The sequence below is a fragment of the Ruditapes philippinarum genome, unplaced genomic scaffold (assembly GCF_026571515.1).
Source record: "Ruditapes philippinarum isolate M1 unplaced genomic scaffold, ASM2657151v2 ctg167_1_1_1_1, whole genome shotgun sequence".
Classification (NCBI taxonomy): domain Eukaryota; kingdom Metazoa; phylum Mollusca; class Bivalvia; order Venerida; family Veneridae; genus Ruditapes; species Ruditapes philippinarum.
In genome coordinates, this window is record NW_026851615.1 from 308,724 (window position 1) to 324,206 (window position 15,483).

Genomic DNA, 15,483 nt, shown 5'->3' on the forward strand with positions numbered 1-15,483 from the left:
TAATCGGCCCTTTAGCGTACATACTCGTGAAGCCAAAGTGGAAAGAATGCATTTCTATGAAATTTGACATAAAATATAAGTTAAAACAGTAATGTTCGAATCCAAATTTAAAGAAAGTTATTCGGGTTGTAAATAGCCAAATCGACATAGACACCGTAGCTAGAATGTATGGAATCCTTCGGGAACACTCGATTTCTGCCTAAAATTCCATTCGAAATCCTTTATGAGTCTAAAATTGTACACAGTTGTGTGTTGTTTTGTTTTTCAAATCATCCATTCCCAGTGATCAGACAGACAATATATTGTATTTCTAGCTCTTGAATGATGATGGGGGCATATTTTCATAATGTTGTGGGTCAACATAATGATATACATGTATACTGTAAACAGGGCCGGCGTAAGAATTTCTTAACCTTTTGTTGAAACATTACATTAAAATTTTATTGATATGCGATCCCTACATGAAAAGTTTTAAGCTTTTAGCGACTTCTCAGATTTTCTGTAATGAATAATTTAGCGAACTGTTATATTTGAAACATGTTACATATGAAATGGTCATACGTCCTGATAATTATATTGACTCTTTTGAACTAGAGACTGGCTGGAAGATATCTATACGGCTAGCCAGCTGTAATGTCGTGAAAACCATGTACATGTATATTTAATGCACAGTCAAAACTGTGAACAAAGGCCATCCAAATGAGAAACAAAACATGACCTTTATAGACAAGTGGTCTTTATTTGGAGGTTACTTTGTTATATTTAATCAATGAAGGGTTGTTGAAGTAGAACTAGATGGCCTTTATTTACAGGTGATCTTTATTTGAAGGTTGTCTTTAATACAGGTTTAACTGTACTTAATGGCAAGTAAGAGGTTTTTATTGATACGATCCAACTTGTTTTGCACAAGCACAACTCTTGTTACCGGTATTTTAAGATATATAATTACACGGCCAGAATTCTATGGTAGTGCTTGCTGGACAAGAATTTGTTCAGGTATTTATACAATTAATAATATAGAATATGATGACAAACAGTGGAAAACATTTTTAACTGGTTTTAACTGGTTCGTCGATGTTCACGTGACGTATGCACTTTCTTGTTACTATGATTATATTAAGTTTATTTCTAGGATATCGTTACAATTTTAATGTTCATAGTTTTTAAAAATAATATTTATAATACATTTTGTATATAGAAAATACACAGCAGTTATTGCACATGTAAAAGGTGTGTTTTTTCTTCTTCAAAGTGAAGCGTTTCTTCAAGGGGTTTGTACTTAGAGTTTAGCTAATGCGTTTTACCAGGTAAATAAACGTGCTACGTACAAATAAAATACCCCGCATAAAACAATTGTGACATGTATCTTGTTTCAAGTCACACCACGTGTATTAAATTTCCCATTCTCTTTACACACTAGAATATTCAGGAAGCAATTAAGCTGTCATTTTCAAATTAAGGAAATTTTAACTTATTTTCTTCCTTCTATTTCATCTTTCATAAATCATCCAAATATGAGGAGAAATTAGATAATTCATAAAGTAGGAATATAAAGTCAAACCTGTAAAAAAGACCAGTGTAAGGAAATTCGGAATAGAGGCCTTTGTAGCCAGGTTATGACTTGGAAGAGATATTCTTGCTTTTCAAATAATTGATGTTGAACTGAAAATGTTTTGTTTCCAATTTTTATACAGATTTTCTGATGGTCTATATTCGGAGACGGTTTTTGTTTGGAGAAAGTTTTTGTTTTGAGATTGATGGACTTTTAGGACAAGTTTGACCGTATGGAGCGGAACATAAACTTCAAAACTAGAAAGACCGCACTTAACAATGTAATGTTTCATTGACATAAAAATTGGTTAAATATATAAGACTTGAAAAATGTTGGTTTAATTTTAAGAGAAAACAGTCGAAAATACATTGAAATATTTCAGTAGAATAATAATTAAGATTATCATGAACCAAAAGAATGTATACTCAACATGCACATAAAGTTGAATGGTACATGTCATTTCATTAGAGCAATTAGCTACAATAAGCCTAACTTAATTTGTATGTCCATACACCCATGACAATGATTGAAATATTTTCATGGCTTATATTCTTGTATATTTTAAAAAAAGTACAAAGACACTTACAATTAAATGATTAGCCCCCGTTTTCTATGTATATGGAAAATGAGACGTATTTATTTCAATCTTTATCGTGCTAAATATCTTGTCTTTCATTCTTGACAAAGTCATTCATCATTTTTAGAAAGGTAAGTACTGATTTAATAGCGAACAGTGCAGACCATGATCAGATGGCAAGGATTTTCCGGCTGATCTTAGTCTGCACTGTTAGCATGGGTAATATTAGTTGCCGCCAGCAGACTATAAAGCCGCGTCAAAACAAAACCAACATAGTGCGTTGGCGACCAGCATTGATCCAGACCAGCCTGCGCATCCGCACAGTCTAATCAGGATCCATGCTGTCAGTCACTCTACTTGTAATAGGGTTGGTAAGCGAACAGCATGGATCCTGATCAGACTGCGCGGATGCGCAGGCTGGTCTGGATCCATGCTGGTCGCAAACGCATTACGTTGGTTTTGTCGTGACGCGGCTCATATTTGTTTTTCGAAATCCTTACGCAAATAGAAACTAGTTAATTTGTTTGGTTAATCGTTACGTCATTTGTATCAATATTGTTCTTTCTTTCTAACATAAGTTTCATGTACTAAAAATCCTTCTGCTAACATGGGGATAGAAAAATAAAAGAATACAATATATCAGTACGCAATAACTTTAACACTGCAACACATATAACTATAGGTCAATATATTAATTAACAACGAACTTAAAAAGTCAACAAAAATTACAATAAAATGTTAATATTACTATATAACAGTATGTAAACAAAAATCTATACATTCATGAAAGACATTAAGGGTTAAATCGTCCGTAAATAAATATACGATTAAGCATTTGTAAAACCACTTTGTCTATGAAGGTCGTGCCAAAACTTGTAACGATTTCAAATTATACATTGGACACGAATTGTATCATAAAATATGTTAATAATAATAATATGTTAATATCATTTCCAAATTTAAAATGACAATTTCTGTTATCAATTAATACATGCTACTGCAGGCTTCCAGAATGATAACAATGATTTGACCTGCTACAAAGATATGCGTGATCACGCGAAAAAGAGTACCGTGTGTGTGTGTGAACTGAATTTAACTGTTAACACAATTCAATTATACGTCTTTAAGGCCCCGAAGCGTAGGGATACTACAGTAAATCCTTTGGCACATCAGTCCCTAAAATGTAGTCCTTCATCTAGATGCACGGCGATGTCGTTAATGATTAAATCATCGTCATAATTTATACAATGTGACAAGATAACGGAAGCTTTCACTGTTATGTCACCAAAAACAGCCTGTGATTGTTTCATCAGTCCGTCTTTTAGGTATCTTTTCGCCTCTTCTGCTTCGTCTTCGTACATTGGCACTGAGATGAAAGTATGTAACTTGGTTCCACCTTCAATGTATCGCCAACGTATACTCTCCAACTGGTCCCGTGCCATTAAGCCGGGTCCCAAAGGAATGCCATTAAGTATTCGCGGTAACTTTTTCAAACACGTATTTGGAATCGGGGTATCGCTATAAACTGACTGGAATGACACTTGTAACAGAAAGCAAACTTTCTCATCTTCACGTTTCCGTTGGTTTTTCACTAATTTAGAAGCGTCACTGGAACTGATTGTAAACAGAGATGACGACATCCTTGAAGTATTTTCAACCAATGTCACAGGCTCGAGTACACTAACGGTCCGTAACAAGGGCAATTGGAAGTTGCAAAACTGGCCCTGATTAATTTCCGACCACGCAGCCAGTTTGATTGTTAAATCCAGCACATTATTTTCCTATTTCACGGCAAGCTATCCGCTCTTCATTTATTATAATCCGTTGTAAAGTATAATTGTAATTTGTCCTGCGATAAAATTACGACTGAAAATAATCGTATCTTTCTACCTTCTTATTGACGTCAGATTACCATTGAGGAAATGCCAACATTTTCAGTAAATGACATTGCAGCATTTCAAAACTAAATTCGTGAAGGTCAACTTTAAAATCGATATACTCCACTGTTCTAATAACCTATTTATTAGTCATTTATATAGTTTACATACAAGTTTTAAAACACGTGTACATAAAACGTTTTATCGAGCTATCAACTGCGAAATGTATATACACTAAATACTTCGTATAAACCGTACCATTATAATAAGTTCCTTAGTGCTACCAGTGTTTCGCCAACATATTGTTTCAATATGAAAAGAACATGCGGAATATATATATAAATATAGGTAAGAGAGAAATGCGTCAATGTTACACTACAAAATAAACACAGGCAAGATTATGTATAGACGCAAACCTCGACCGATTTATGTATAAGTTTACCTATACAACATGCGCCAAAAGACTTATCTGTAATGTCTTATCACAAAATGCAATATGTATTCAATAATATATTGACATAACAGATAATAGAGCAAATCCGCTCCGGGAGGGTTATAGTATTCACTGGAGAATACTAGCTGGGGCATGATCATTTTATTTTGTATACAGGAATAGTTCCATTTACATATCTATTTCATAAACTATATATAATAATTATAATCGTTTCAGGCTTACGTCACTGTTAACTACGTGTATACAATGTCTCTTCTGGTTTTCACAAATTATAAACTGTATAAACATGTATTTTCTGAACAATATATATGTACCATAATATCATACACTGAACAATAAAAAGAAATTTCTCCTGTGTTTAAACGGAGATATATAGTGTTATTTAAAAAAATCAAAACGTCAAATGAGCTACATATATTCGGGCGAACGATTATGTGTCCGATAAAACAAATTTTAACTCGATTACGGAAGAGCATCAGTGGCAGGTGTGTGTTTTATAAACTCGAAATTTCGACTTACTAACTTGAAATTGCGACTAAGTATATCTTAATCTCGACTTAGTAACTCGAAATTTAGACTAAGAAACGTTACTAGAATGGCCAAAAAGTTATGAGTTATCAAGAGTTTAGATAATATAAGATATAGTAGGGAATGCGATTGTACGATGGAGATGGAGAGCCGGGTGCCTGGACAAACTATTGAAGTAAACCTTAAAGTGCGGTCAACTTTGACAATGGCATGTACACGCCCGACCTCAAAAACACAAGGCTTCCTTTAATTTGTACGTTCGTGCGTTGTATTGTATCCCATCTGTTCGAACATATCTTTTCACTAATCCCTGTGAATAAAACGATCCTATAGTGTGGGACATCTGAGGAAGTACCGCGGTGTGGCCAAAATAGGGCGTGCTGAGGCCTTTGTCAAATTTGTTGGGCTGACTATGTTTCTTGTAAAATCGGATGCTTTAATATCATTGCCAGCATGTATCCACTTTTATCAACTTTATCAACACAATATGGATCAAATTCCGAGTAAATAAAAGTATATATAATTCATTGTATTGACAAATATCTTTTAAACACGAGCTGTCGGTAGGACAACAACGCTCGACTATTCTTAGTGCTTGAGCCTTGATAATGTAAAATTTTCTTAGTTGACAAAAGGGTAATTTTTTTCTTTTAATCCATGTTACAGTTATAGGCCTTGGAGAGAGTCCTATTATGCTCTCAAAGAAGAGTATAAAATTTTAACTTGTTTCAAAGCCAGATGTCAATAGAATATGAAAATGTCTGAGGTGGTATGTAAACTTAAATGCAAATTCAAAGTTTAAAAAGGGGCATTATTCTGCCAAATGATTCATCCTGTCACATCCTGTCTACAGGTTGGGGTCATGATGGTGAACAAGTGTGCAAAGTTTCAAAGCCATATGTCAATGGACTTTGAAAATATTTGAGGTGTTACAAAAGCTTTAACGAAAATTTTAAGTCGGAAAAGGGGTATAATTCTGTCAAAATGCTTGATACAGTTACCTCATCCTGTTTACAGGTTGAGGTAATGATGGTGAACAAGTGTGCAAAGTTTCAAAGCCAAAATTTCGAGTAAGTCGAAATTTCGAGTTAGTAACACACACACCTGGCACCAATGCTCTTCCGTACATTTTGCAGAGAAACCCGTTAAACGTGCATGCACGGACCAGTAGATTCGTGCATATTTTATGGAACCTTTCAGTGCAATATAATGGACTTTCAAGTCAATAAGAAAAAGACCTTGATTTTTGTTCAGTTTTCTTTATCTTTAAAATGCCTAGAACTTCCGCAACATTTAGGCGACCGTGGCATTGGCATGCTTAATGCTGGTATGACGATGAATGCCGTCGCTATAGAAACTCTTGCTATTCGACACCTTAGGCAACGTTTTTAAGCAACATGGCGTACAGAAAATCGACCACGTAGAGGACGTCCACCCGTCACGACGCAAGCCCAAGACCGCTATATTCGGAACACTCATATATTTGAAAGACCCTGAGCTAAGACAAGCCTTAATTTAGAAATGGAACAACATTCCACAAGCCGAAGCGCCAACGATGCCAGGCAGTCTTTCATGCTGAATATGGTCATACCTGATATACGTGTAGTCTCTGGTGTGGTCTAGTGGTTAGGATTCCTGGTTTTCACCTAGGCGGCCCGAGTTCGATTCCCGGCAACGGAAAACACTTTTGTTCTCAAGTTTTTTTTCGTCTTCATTTTAATCGATCTGTACTCTGGTTTAAAAAAAATAGTATCAAGTGAACAACGCACTATTGCCGGGCTACATGTTTATCGACAGTAGAAAAATAGAACGTAAACAGAATGGCATCTATTAATGCACAATGAAACCGCCAAAATCTGGCGCGGAAAAAATTGTTTATAGATGCTTAATTCGTAATTATCTCGTATCTTGTTCATTTAAGTACATAAGTATATATTTATTGTGAATATATGTAGCAGAGAGACAAAGTCGTGTTAGTTTTGTACTGAAAGTGTACGGAAGGTGAAAAAAGAAGGTCAAATGTGGAATGGGAATAGTTCAATTGGATAACCCATTACCTCCGGACCTCCCAACAATGTACAGAACTCAATGACTATATATACTGTATTGTAAAGTTTGTAGCTTTTAACCAACTTTTAATTTACATAAATGTTCTTGTAATTTTATCCTGCAAAAAAAGTCAATGCATCTATAGCATTTCATAAATGCATACGTTCACATGGATAATCGACTGCAAAGTAATTGGTCAATTTTACAATTGTGCCGAGCTCAATCTCATACTTTTAATGCAGTTCTATAAATATAGAATATAAATATAGACATACAACATACAGATCTAGTACACTACGGGAAAGCATGCATGCATGTATTCGTCACTGGCCGTTTTGACAGAAATAACGGCTTTTTTTTTAAGAATCAGCTTCTTTCTTAAGATTTATATTTTTACCGTAAAATAAGTCCTACGGGTCCTACGTGTGTATAATATATAAAAAAATATTAGAAAATGTGGACAAACATCGATGAGAGCTCTGGTACTAAATGAACAAAATACTGTGACAATTATCTATAAACATAGATCAATCTTTCAGCCAGCCCATATTCTTTTTCATGTCAACGGAATCTATTGAGAAAAACAACCGGACACTTTTAGCAACGACTTTTTGTTTGATTTCCATGCTGTTTATGTACAAAGAAATAAACAAATGACATGTATCTATAATATTATCAGCTGCGTACATATACATCGTTTTCCACATCAAATAGCTCATCCCGCTCCGTTTATCCTCATTATACACAATTTCCCGATAGGAATGACGTGTTGTCTCCGGTGTAGTCTAGTGGTTAGGATTCCTGGTTTTCACCCAGGCGGCCCAGGTTCGATTCCCGGCACCGGAACACACTTTTGTTCTCAAGTTTGTTTTCGTCTTCATTTTAATCGATCTGTATAGTATAGTTAAAAATAAGTTTCAAGTGAACAACGCACTATTGCGACCGGCTCCACATTTTCGTAAAACTGACGAACATTTCCTTTTATAACTTCGAAAAATGTAACGCCCAATGTGGGGCCCGAACCCACGACCCCGAGATTAAGAGTCTCGTGCTCTACCGACTGCGCTTGAAGATCATCTTTGTCCCAGGCAAAGATACAGCTGCTTAGCCTCCGCATGAACAATCCGCTTGCCGTACCACAGCAGTCACGGTCAACATAGATGACCTCTGGTGGTGGATGTCCTGCATCACTAAACCTCTTCATCAGACCCTGCAATGAATACCCATTTTATGTTGTTGTATCTTTTTTCTTTTTTTTAAATATATTTGACAGTAATTGGCATATTATTTGGCATGACTTGCAAATCGTTATAGTCTTCGGACTAAATACTTACAAATCTCTAAAAGATATGTCTTTTTGAAACATCTAGGACCGAGAGCTAGAGACCTTTTATGGTATGAGGATTTTATGTTATATGCTTCAAAAATAATCAGAGCATAACTGTAATATCATACCTTTGCCATCCTCATGAGCCCAAATCGACCTTCACCAGCAGTCAAAACTGACATCAGTACTTGGCCGTACTCATTACCCACATTGGTCGCCCATTCTGCTGTGCCCGTTGTTGGTCCTGATAATTTTTTAGTGATCTTTTTTGTTGAATCAACTTTGAGAATACGACCAAACACTGATGTTATGTTCGCCTTCACCTCTTGAAGTCTCTGCAGGACATCCTGAATGTAGACCTGCATCAGCCATCTGTATTCAGGTACACTTGCCATGACTGGTGGCTCGATAAAATGTGGTGCCTCAACCAGCCCTGATGATGCAGCTCCTGCTACAGTCTTGCATGCTGACAGGTACTGTATGGTCTTCTGGTACCACTCTGTGCTATGTTGTTCTTGAAGCTTTTTGTGGATCTGGGATGCACTATTTCCCAAACCACATTGCCTCTTTTTCCATTCGTTCTGCTGCAGCCAACAGTTCTTGGTCATATGTGCTGGACAGAACCTCTGTAGTTGCTGAAATAGATAATAGTCATATTAAATTATACTATTAGTGTGTTTTTCATCTGAGTTATTTTCTATTAATGTTCTTATTATAATTTTTCTATGATGAAAGTACAACAAAACAACACAAAATTTAAAAAGTTTTCTTTCCAGCACATTTCTAAATATAAAAGCAACATGTGGCTGTGAGATCCTTGTTAACCCCTAAGCCCCTTATACTAGGATTGTCATTGAATATGGCAATATTGAAATGTCATCGATATTTACCATTCAATGCAATATCTATACACAATATATGTACACTCACACAATTATTGAATTTTTTTCAAGACATTGCATTTTTTATAGAGATATTGGTATAAATATGTGAGGCAGATATAAACTGACTCATTTATAAAAAGGTAAGGTATTGGATGCAATTAATAGCACTTTAGTAAAATTAAGAATGTAGTAAAAAAATACCTTGTACTTTGACAGTTGGCTTTTTCCTGTTTTCTTTTTCTGTACTGCCTCAACTCCCTCTGGGAACAGTTTTAAATAGTTCCTGAGTGCCATCTTGTTTAAATAATTTGCTGAAGATGAAGTGGGCTCTTTTTTCTGAATCAGCAGCAAGGTACGCAGCATAGCCCAATGCATTTGAGGCAAGCCACTGGAAGGTTTCACCCCTATATATAGTGTTAAAGTAACAGTTTAATAATTCAATCATATAACATATATTTATACACATTGCATTATAATAATAATAATAATCAGAGCACTAAAATATATATTTTATCTATGATAAAAAAGATTAAAAAAAAGCTATTTCTATCTGCTATTGATAACCTTTATTAAGTTAAGACCCCATCCCCCCCCCCCCCACCCCCCAAAAAAGGAAATAGTTTCAGTTATTCTTGCCTGAATATCCCAAACTGAATTCGGAACTGCCCCAGCAAATGTTTTTTATTCGAAACATCACCACCAACACGCCGTACAGAAACCTCGGCCTCGGCCCGCACTTTGATAGCAGACATTGGTGGCACTAGCCTGGGATGGCACATAAACACGCTGTCGCTGTTCAAGCCTAACTCTCTTGGCATTGTCTGTATCTGCCAAACTGGGGCCTGCCTGTGTCTGCTTAAATACCGGTTCCAACATCCTGAAGTAAAACCAGTCTCACTTGAAATATTATCAAATGTTTGTATTCATTAGAAAAAAAAAGAATGCCAAAAGTACTAGGGGGGAGTATATTTGGGTTAAGTTATATTGTATAGATGATATCTAATTAGTGTAGATTTAATACCAAATTTATTGAACAAGTTGAATAAAAGCAAAGTAAGCAAGCCTCTGGCAAATTAAATTGTTAAAAATCAATAAGTTCAATAAATTTAGTATTGATTCTATACAAATATTACATTCTATTTATCACATATCAAATATAACAATTGTTTACAGTTTATTTAAATATATTAAAATGTGACCTTTTCGAAAACCTAGCTAAACACCGTTTTCCGGTACGTTAGGGATTTAGCTCTGGGGAATTATACCAAATAAAGTACATAACACAGTTACATGACATTTCTATCATTATTTTACCGTTTAAGGTGAAAGAAATTGATAATGATTTACTTAAACGAATTACCATCATAACATATTATTATAAATTATCACGATTAAAATTAGGTTTGAAAAGTTTTGAGTACGAATCATTACATTATTTTGCTTATTTAGTGAAAATATATCTTTAATTTTAATCATTTGGTCTACTGTTATAAAAGGAATCATTGACAAACTAATGAAAGTTTTCTTCAAGAGCTTCATTCATAATCATTGCTATTTACTTATCAAAATAACAATTTGACAACATAATTATTATCTTTATAAACAATCAATTGTAATATATTGTACTTACCAGAGAAATGGGTATAAAACGACTAAATATTTACTTAAAAGTTTTAAATTTTAAGGCTCTATACAAGTGACAGAAATGAAGCCTTAAATAACAAAGTTCTGTAAAGAAATATGTGTTGCATAACTATAAGTTAAACATAATACATAATCTTAACCGAGTTTTATGTCACAGTCATATGGTGACTTACAGCTTAACTGGTTGAAGACATCAGGTGCCCCTATGTGCATTATTTCTGGGAACAGGCACCATAGGCATAATAGTACAGCGATTTTTTTCTCTGAATTGTGAATGGGCCCGGTACCATAAAAATTGTAAAAAAAAGCGACATTTCTTAACAAATTGTGAACTCATGGAAGAAATCATGGTTGGCTAAACACATTTTAAGATAAACAAAGCACAACAGGCAAAATTTACCAGCATTATTATGTCTAAACCGCCCTATTGAAGATTGTGTCTACCATGTTTAGACCCATACTAGGTAGAAAAGAGGCGAGTGAATTGGTGTTTGTATGTGAGGAACATTGTAGGGGTGTGTGACGAACATTGTAGAACTATACATTGAACATTGTATAAGTATGCATTGGACATTGTAAAAACAGTAAATTATGCATGTGTTGCTTGTTTGTTAATATTGAAAGTTTTTATATAAAATAAATAATAAAAAATATCATCGTTAAACTTTTGTTGTTGTTTTTGTTGTAAATTTTTTTTTATTTCTTGAAAAGTGTTAACATTTTAAAGCAAAATAAATAATAAAAAAATGGGGCCGGGTTGACCAGAAATAACATTGATTTGGGGCCGGGTTGACCAATTTGGGGTCGGGCTAACTTGGGGCCGGGTTGACTTGGGGCCGGGTTGACTTGTACCGCTTAATTATACATAATAACATTATTAATGGCTTAAATAATCAAAATTGTGAAATTTCATCAGAATTGTGAACGGGTCCGTCGGACCCAGTCTGAAAATTGTGAAGGTCCTTTTGTGATTGTGAAAGGGTCCCTTATTGGGTACCACTTATATAGGGAAAAAATCGCTGTACTAGTAGAACCATAGACATTCCATGATAAGCTTGCTACATGTATATTGCTTCCTCCTATTAAGGAATCCAAACTTCTTGGTGGAAGTTGAACCTACAGCAGTTAGGGAAAATATTGGTAACAAAGTGAAGTTCATCCAAGCAATCTCCAAGAAAGAACCCATACATGTATGTCTATTTTCCAATTATTTTCATACAATATATTAAAGAATATACTAGAAAATTGAAATATGAAATTAATCTACGGTACATATTCTATTTTTATGGGGGTATGGGTGGTGGTCTGAAAGATACCATGGCCTTAAACTATAAATGTATTTGCTAGTATAAAACAGATCAAATTCGTTTGTCTCACTTCATCCGAATAAGTTTATCCGAAATGTATCATGGTCAGTTTTTCTTACAATCTCCGTAATATCGTAAATAATATAAACTTGGACACTATTATAGAGTGGAATCTTACCTATTATTTCCAAAAAAAGGTTAAACACCAGCTATAAAATTAGATACGTAGAGTAAACGAAAGTAAAAATTAAAAGTCTGCTGATACTATAGTACATATCCGCCATTTTCTGATTCTCGGTAATCTCTTGTTCACTGATTGGTTAATTTTCGGTAATTTTCGGTCATATTCGGTAGGGCTTAACCAATGAGATGATGGGATTCTACCGAAAATCTACCGAAATTGTGTGAGTTTGATGGGTTAAATTAAGCGCTAGCCGGGCTACATGTTTATCGACAGTAGAAAAATAGAACGTAAACAGAATGGCATCTATTAATGCACAATGAAACCGCCAAAAAATCTGGCGCGGAAAAAAATTGTTAATAGATGCTTAATTCGTAATTATCTCGTATCTTGTTCATTTAAGTACATGTATATATTTATTGCGAGAAATGTAGCAGAGAGACAAAGCCGTGTTAGTTTTGTACTGAGATTGTACGGAAAGGTGAAAAAAGAAGGTCAAATGTGGAATGGGAATAGTTCAATTGGATAACCCATTACCTCCGGACCTCCCAACACTGTACAGAACACAATGACTATATATACTGTATCGTAAAGTTAGTAGCTTTTAACCAACTTTTTAATTTACATAAATGTTCTTGTAAATTTATCTTGCAAAAAAAGTCCATGCGTCTATGATAAACCATTTTCTCTTGTGTTTACAGATGAGAAACTGACCTCTGCTTATTTTTCCCGTCACATCGGAATCGTACACTTTCACATGGATTTTATTTATATGTTAAATCATTTCAAAAAATTATTAATGAGCAGCTTCAATCTATTATTATTATTATTCTTTCGATTTACATAGAACGGCACAAGCGTGGAATGGCATTTCATGAATGCATACGTTCACATGGATAATCAACTGCAAAGTAAATGGTCACTTTTACAATTGTGCCGAGCTCAATTTCATACTTTTCATGCAGTTCTATAAATATAGAATATAAATATAGACATACAACATACAGATCTATTTGACTACGGGAATGCATGCATGCATGTATTCGTCACTGGCCGTTTTGACAGAATTAAGAATCAGCTTCTTTCTTAAGATTTATATATTTACCGTAAAATAACATTATTAAGTAAATACAAACAGAGGGTCCTACATGTGTATAATATATCAATTTTTTTTTAGAAAATGTGGGCATACAACCATAGATCGATGAGAGATCTGGTACTAAATGAACAAAATAATGTGACAATTATCTATAAACATAGATCAATCTTTCATCCAGCCCATATTCTTTTTCATGTCAACGGAATCTATTGAGAAAAACAACCGGACACTTTTAGCAACGACTTTTTGTTTGATTTCCATGCTGTTTATGTACAAAGAAATAAACAAATGACATGTATCTATAATATTATCAGCTGCGTACATATACATCGTTTTCCACATCAAATAGCTCATCCCGCTCCGTTTATCCTCATTATACACAATTTCCCGATAGGATTGACGTGTAGTCTCCGGTGTGGTCTAGTGGTTAGGATTCCTGGTTTTCACCCAGGCGGCCCGGGTTCGATTCCCGGCACCGGAACACACTTTTGTTCTCAAGTTTGTTTTCGTCTTCATTTTAATCGATCTTTAACTCTGGTTTCAAAAAATATAGTATCAAGTGAATAACGCACTATTGCGACCGGCTCCACATTTTCGTAAAACTGCCGAACATTTCCTTTTATAACGTAGAAAAATGTAACGCCCAACGTGGGGCTCGAACCCACGACCCCGAGATTAAGAGTCTCGTGCTCTACCGACTGAGCTAGCCGGGCTACATGTTTATCGACAGTAGAAAAATAGAACGTAAACAGAATGGCATCTATTAATGCACAATGAAACCGCCAAAAAATCTGGCGCGGAAAAAAATTGTTAATAGATGCTTAATTCGTAATTATCTCGTATCTTGTTCATTTAAGTACATGTATATATTTATTGCGAGAAATGTAGCAGAGAGACAAAGCCGTGTTAGTTTTGTACTGAGATTGTACGGAAAGGTGAAAAAAGAAGGTCAAATGTGGAATGGGAATAGTTCAATTGGATAACCCATTGCCTCCGGACCTCCCAACAATGTACAGAACACAATGACTATATATACTGTATTGTAAAGTTAGTAGCTTTTAACCAACTTTTTAATTTACATAAATGTTCTTGTAAATTTATCTTGCAAAAAAAGTCCATGCGTCTATGATAAACCATTTTCTCTTGTGTTTACAGATGAGAAACTGGTCTCTGCGTATTTTTTCCGTCACATCAGAATCGTACACTTTCACATGGATTTTATTTATATGTTAAATCATTTCAAAAAATTATTAATGAGCAGCTTCAATCTATTATTATAAATGCTGGTTTCCCACCGCTTTGAAAACATTCTTTCGATTTACATAGACTTAGAATCTAAAACTGAACAAGCGTGGAATGGCATTTCATGAATGCATACGTTCACATGGATAATCAACTGCAAAGTAAATGGTCACTTTTACAATTGTGCCGAGCTCAATCTCATACTTTTAATGCAGTTCTATAAATATAGAATATAAATATAGACATACAACATACAGATCTATTTGACTACGGGAATGCATGCATGCATGTATGTATTCGTCACTGGCCGTTTTGACAGAAATAACGGCTTATATTAAGAATCAGCTTCTTTCTTAAGATTTATATATTTACCGTAAAATAACGTTATTAAGTAAATACAAACAGAGGGTCCTACATGTGTATAATATATCATTTTTTTTTAGAAAATGTGGACATACAACCATAGCTCGATGAGAGATCTGGTACTAAATGAACAAAATACTGTGACAATTATCTATAAACATAGATCAATCTTTCAGCCAGCCCATATTCTTTTTTCATGTGAAGAAAAACAACCGGACACTTTTAGCAACGACTTTTTGCTTGATTTCCATGCTGTTTATGTACAAAGAAATAAACAAATGACATGTATCTATAATATTATCAGCTGCGTACATATACATCGTTTTCCACATGAAATAGCTCATCCCGCTCCGTTTATCCTCATTATACACAATTTCCCGATAGGAATGACGTGTAGTC

General features: G+C 34.7%; 2 protein-coding genes and 3 non-coding genes across 5 annotated transcripts; 2 read left to right on the forward strand and 3 right to left on the reverse strand.

Moving 5' to 3' along the window:
* Window positions 1-2,766: 2,766 nt before the first annotated feature.
* On the reverse strand, window positions 2,767-4,176 carry LOC132714564 (uncharacterized). The gene has a single exon (XM_060697485.1). The coding sequence runs from the start codon at window positions 3,767-3,769 to the stop codon at window positions 3,299-3,301; it is 471 nt and encodes a 156-aa protein (XP_060553468.1). The 5' UTR covers window positions 3,770-4,176; the 3' UTR covers window positions 2,767-3,298.
* A 3,338-nt stretch (window positions 4,177-7,514) lies between these two features.
* On the reverse strand, window positions 7,515-10,029 carry LOC132712795 (uncharacterized). Its single transcript, XM_060695262.1, has 4 exons — window positions 9,885-10,029; window positions 9,450-9,652; window positions 8,493-8,999; window positions 7,515-8,247 (listed from the first exon to the last, which is right to left on the reverse strand). Exons 1-4 carry the CDS (start codon window positions 9,940-9,942, stop codon window positions 7,942-7,944), a joined length of 1,074 nt encoding a protein of 357 aa, XP_060551245.1. The 5' UTR covers window positions 9,943-10,029; the 3' UTR covers window positions 7,515-7,941.
* On the forward strand, window positions 7,812-7,883 carry Trnae-uuc (transfer RNA glutamic acid (anticodon UUC)). The gene has a single exon. It is a non-coding gene; the product is annotated as a tRNA-Glu (tRNA).
* A 3,859-nt stretch (window positions 10,030-13,888) lies between the features above and the next one.
* Trnae-uuc (transfer RNA glutamic acid (anticodon UUC)) lies at window positions 13,889-13,960 on the forward strand. Its single transcript has one exon. It is a non-coding gene; the product is annotated as a tRNA-Glu (tRNA).
* A 159-nt stretch (window positions 13,961-14,119) lies between these two features.
* Window positions 14,120-14,192, reverse strand: Trnak-cuu (transfer RNA lysine (anticodon CUU)). The gene has a single exon. It is a non-coding gene; the product is annotated as a tRNA-Lys (tRNA).
* Window positions 14,193-15,483: the final 1,291 nt, after the last annotated feature.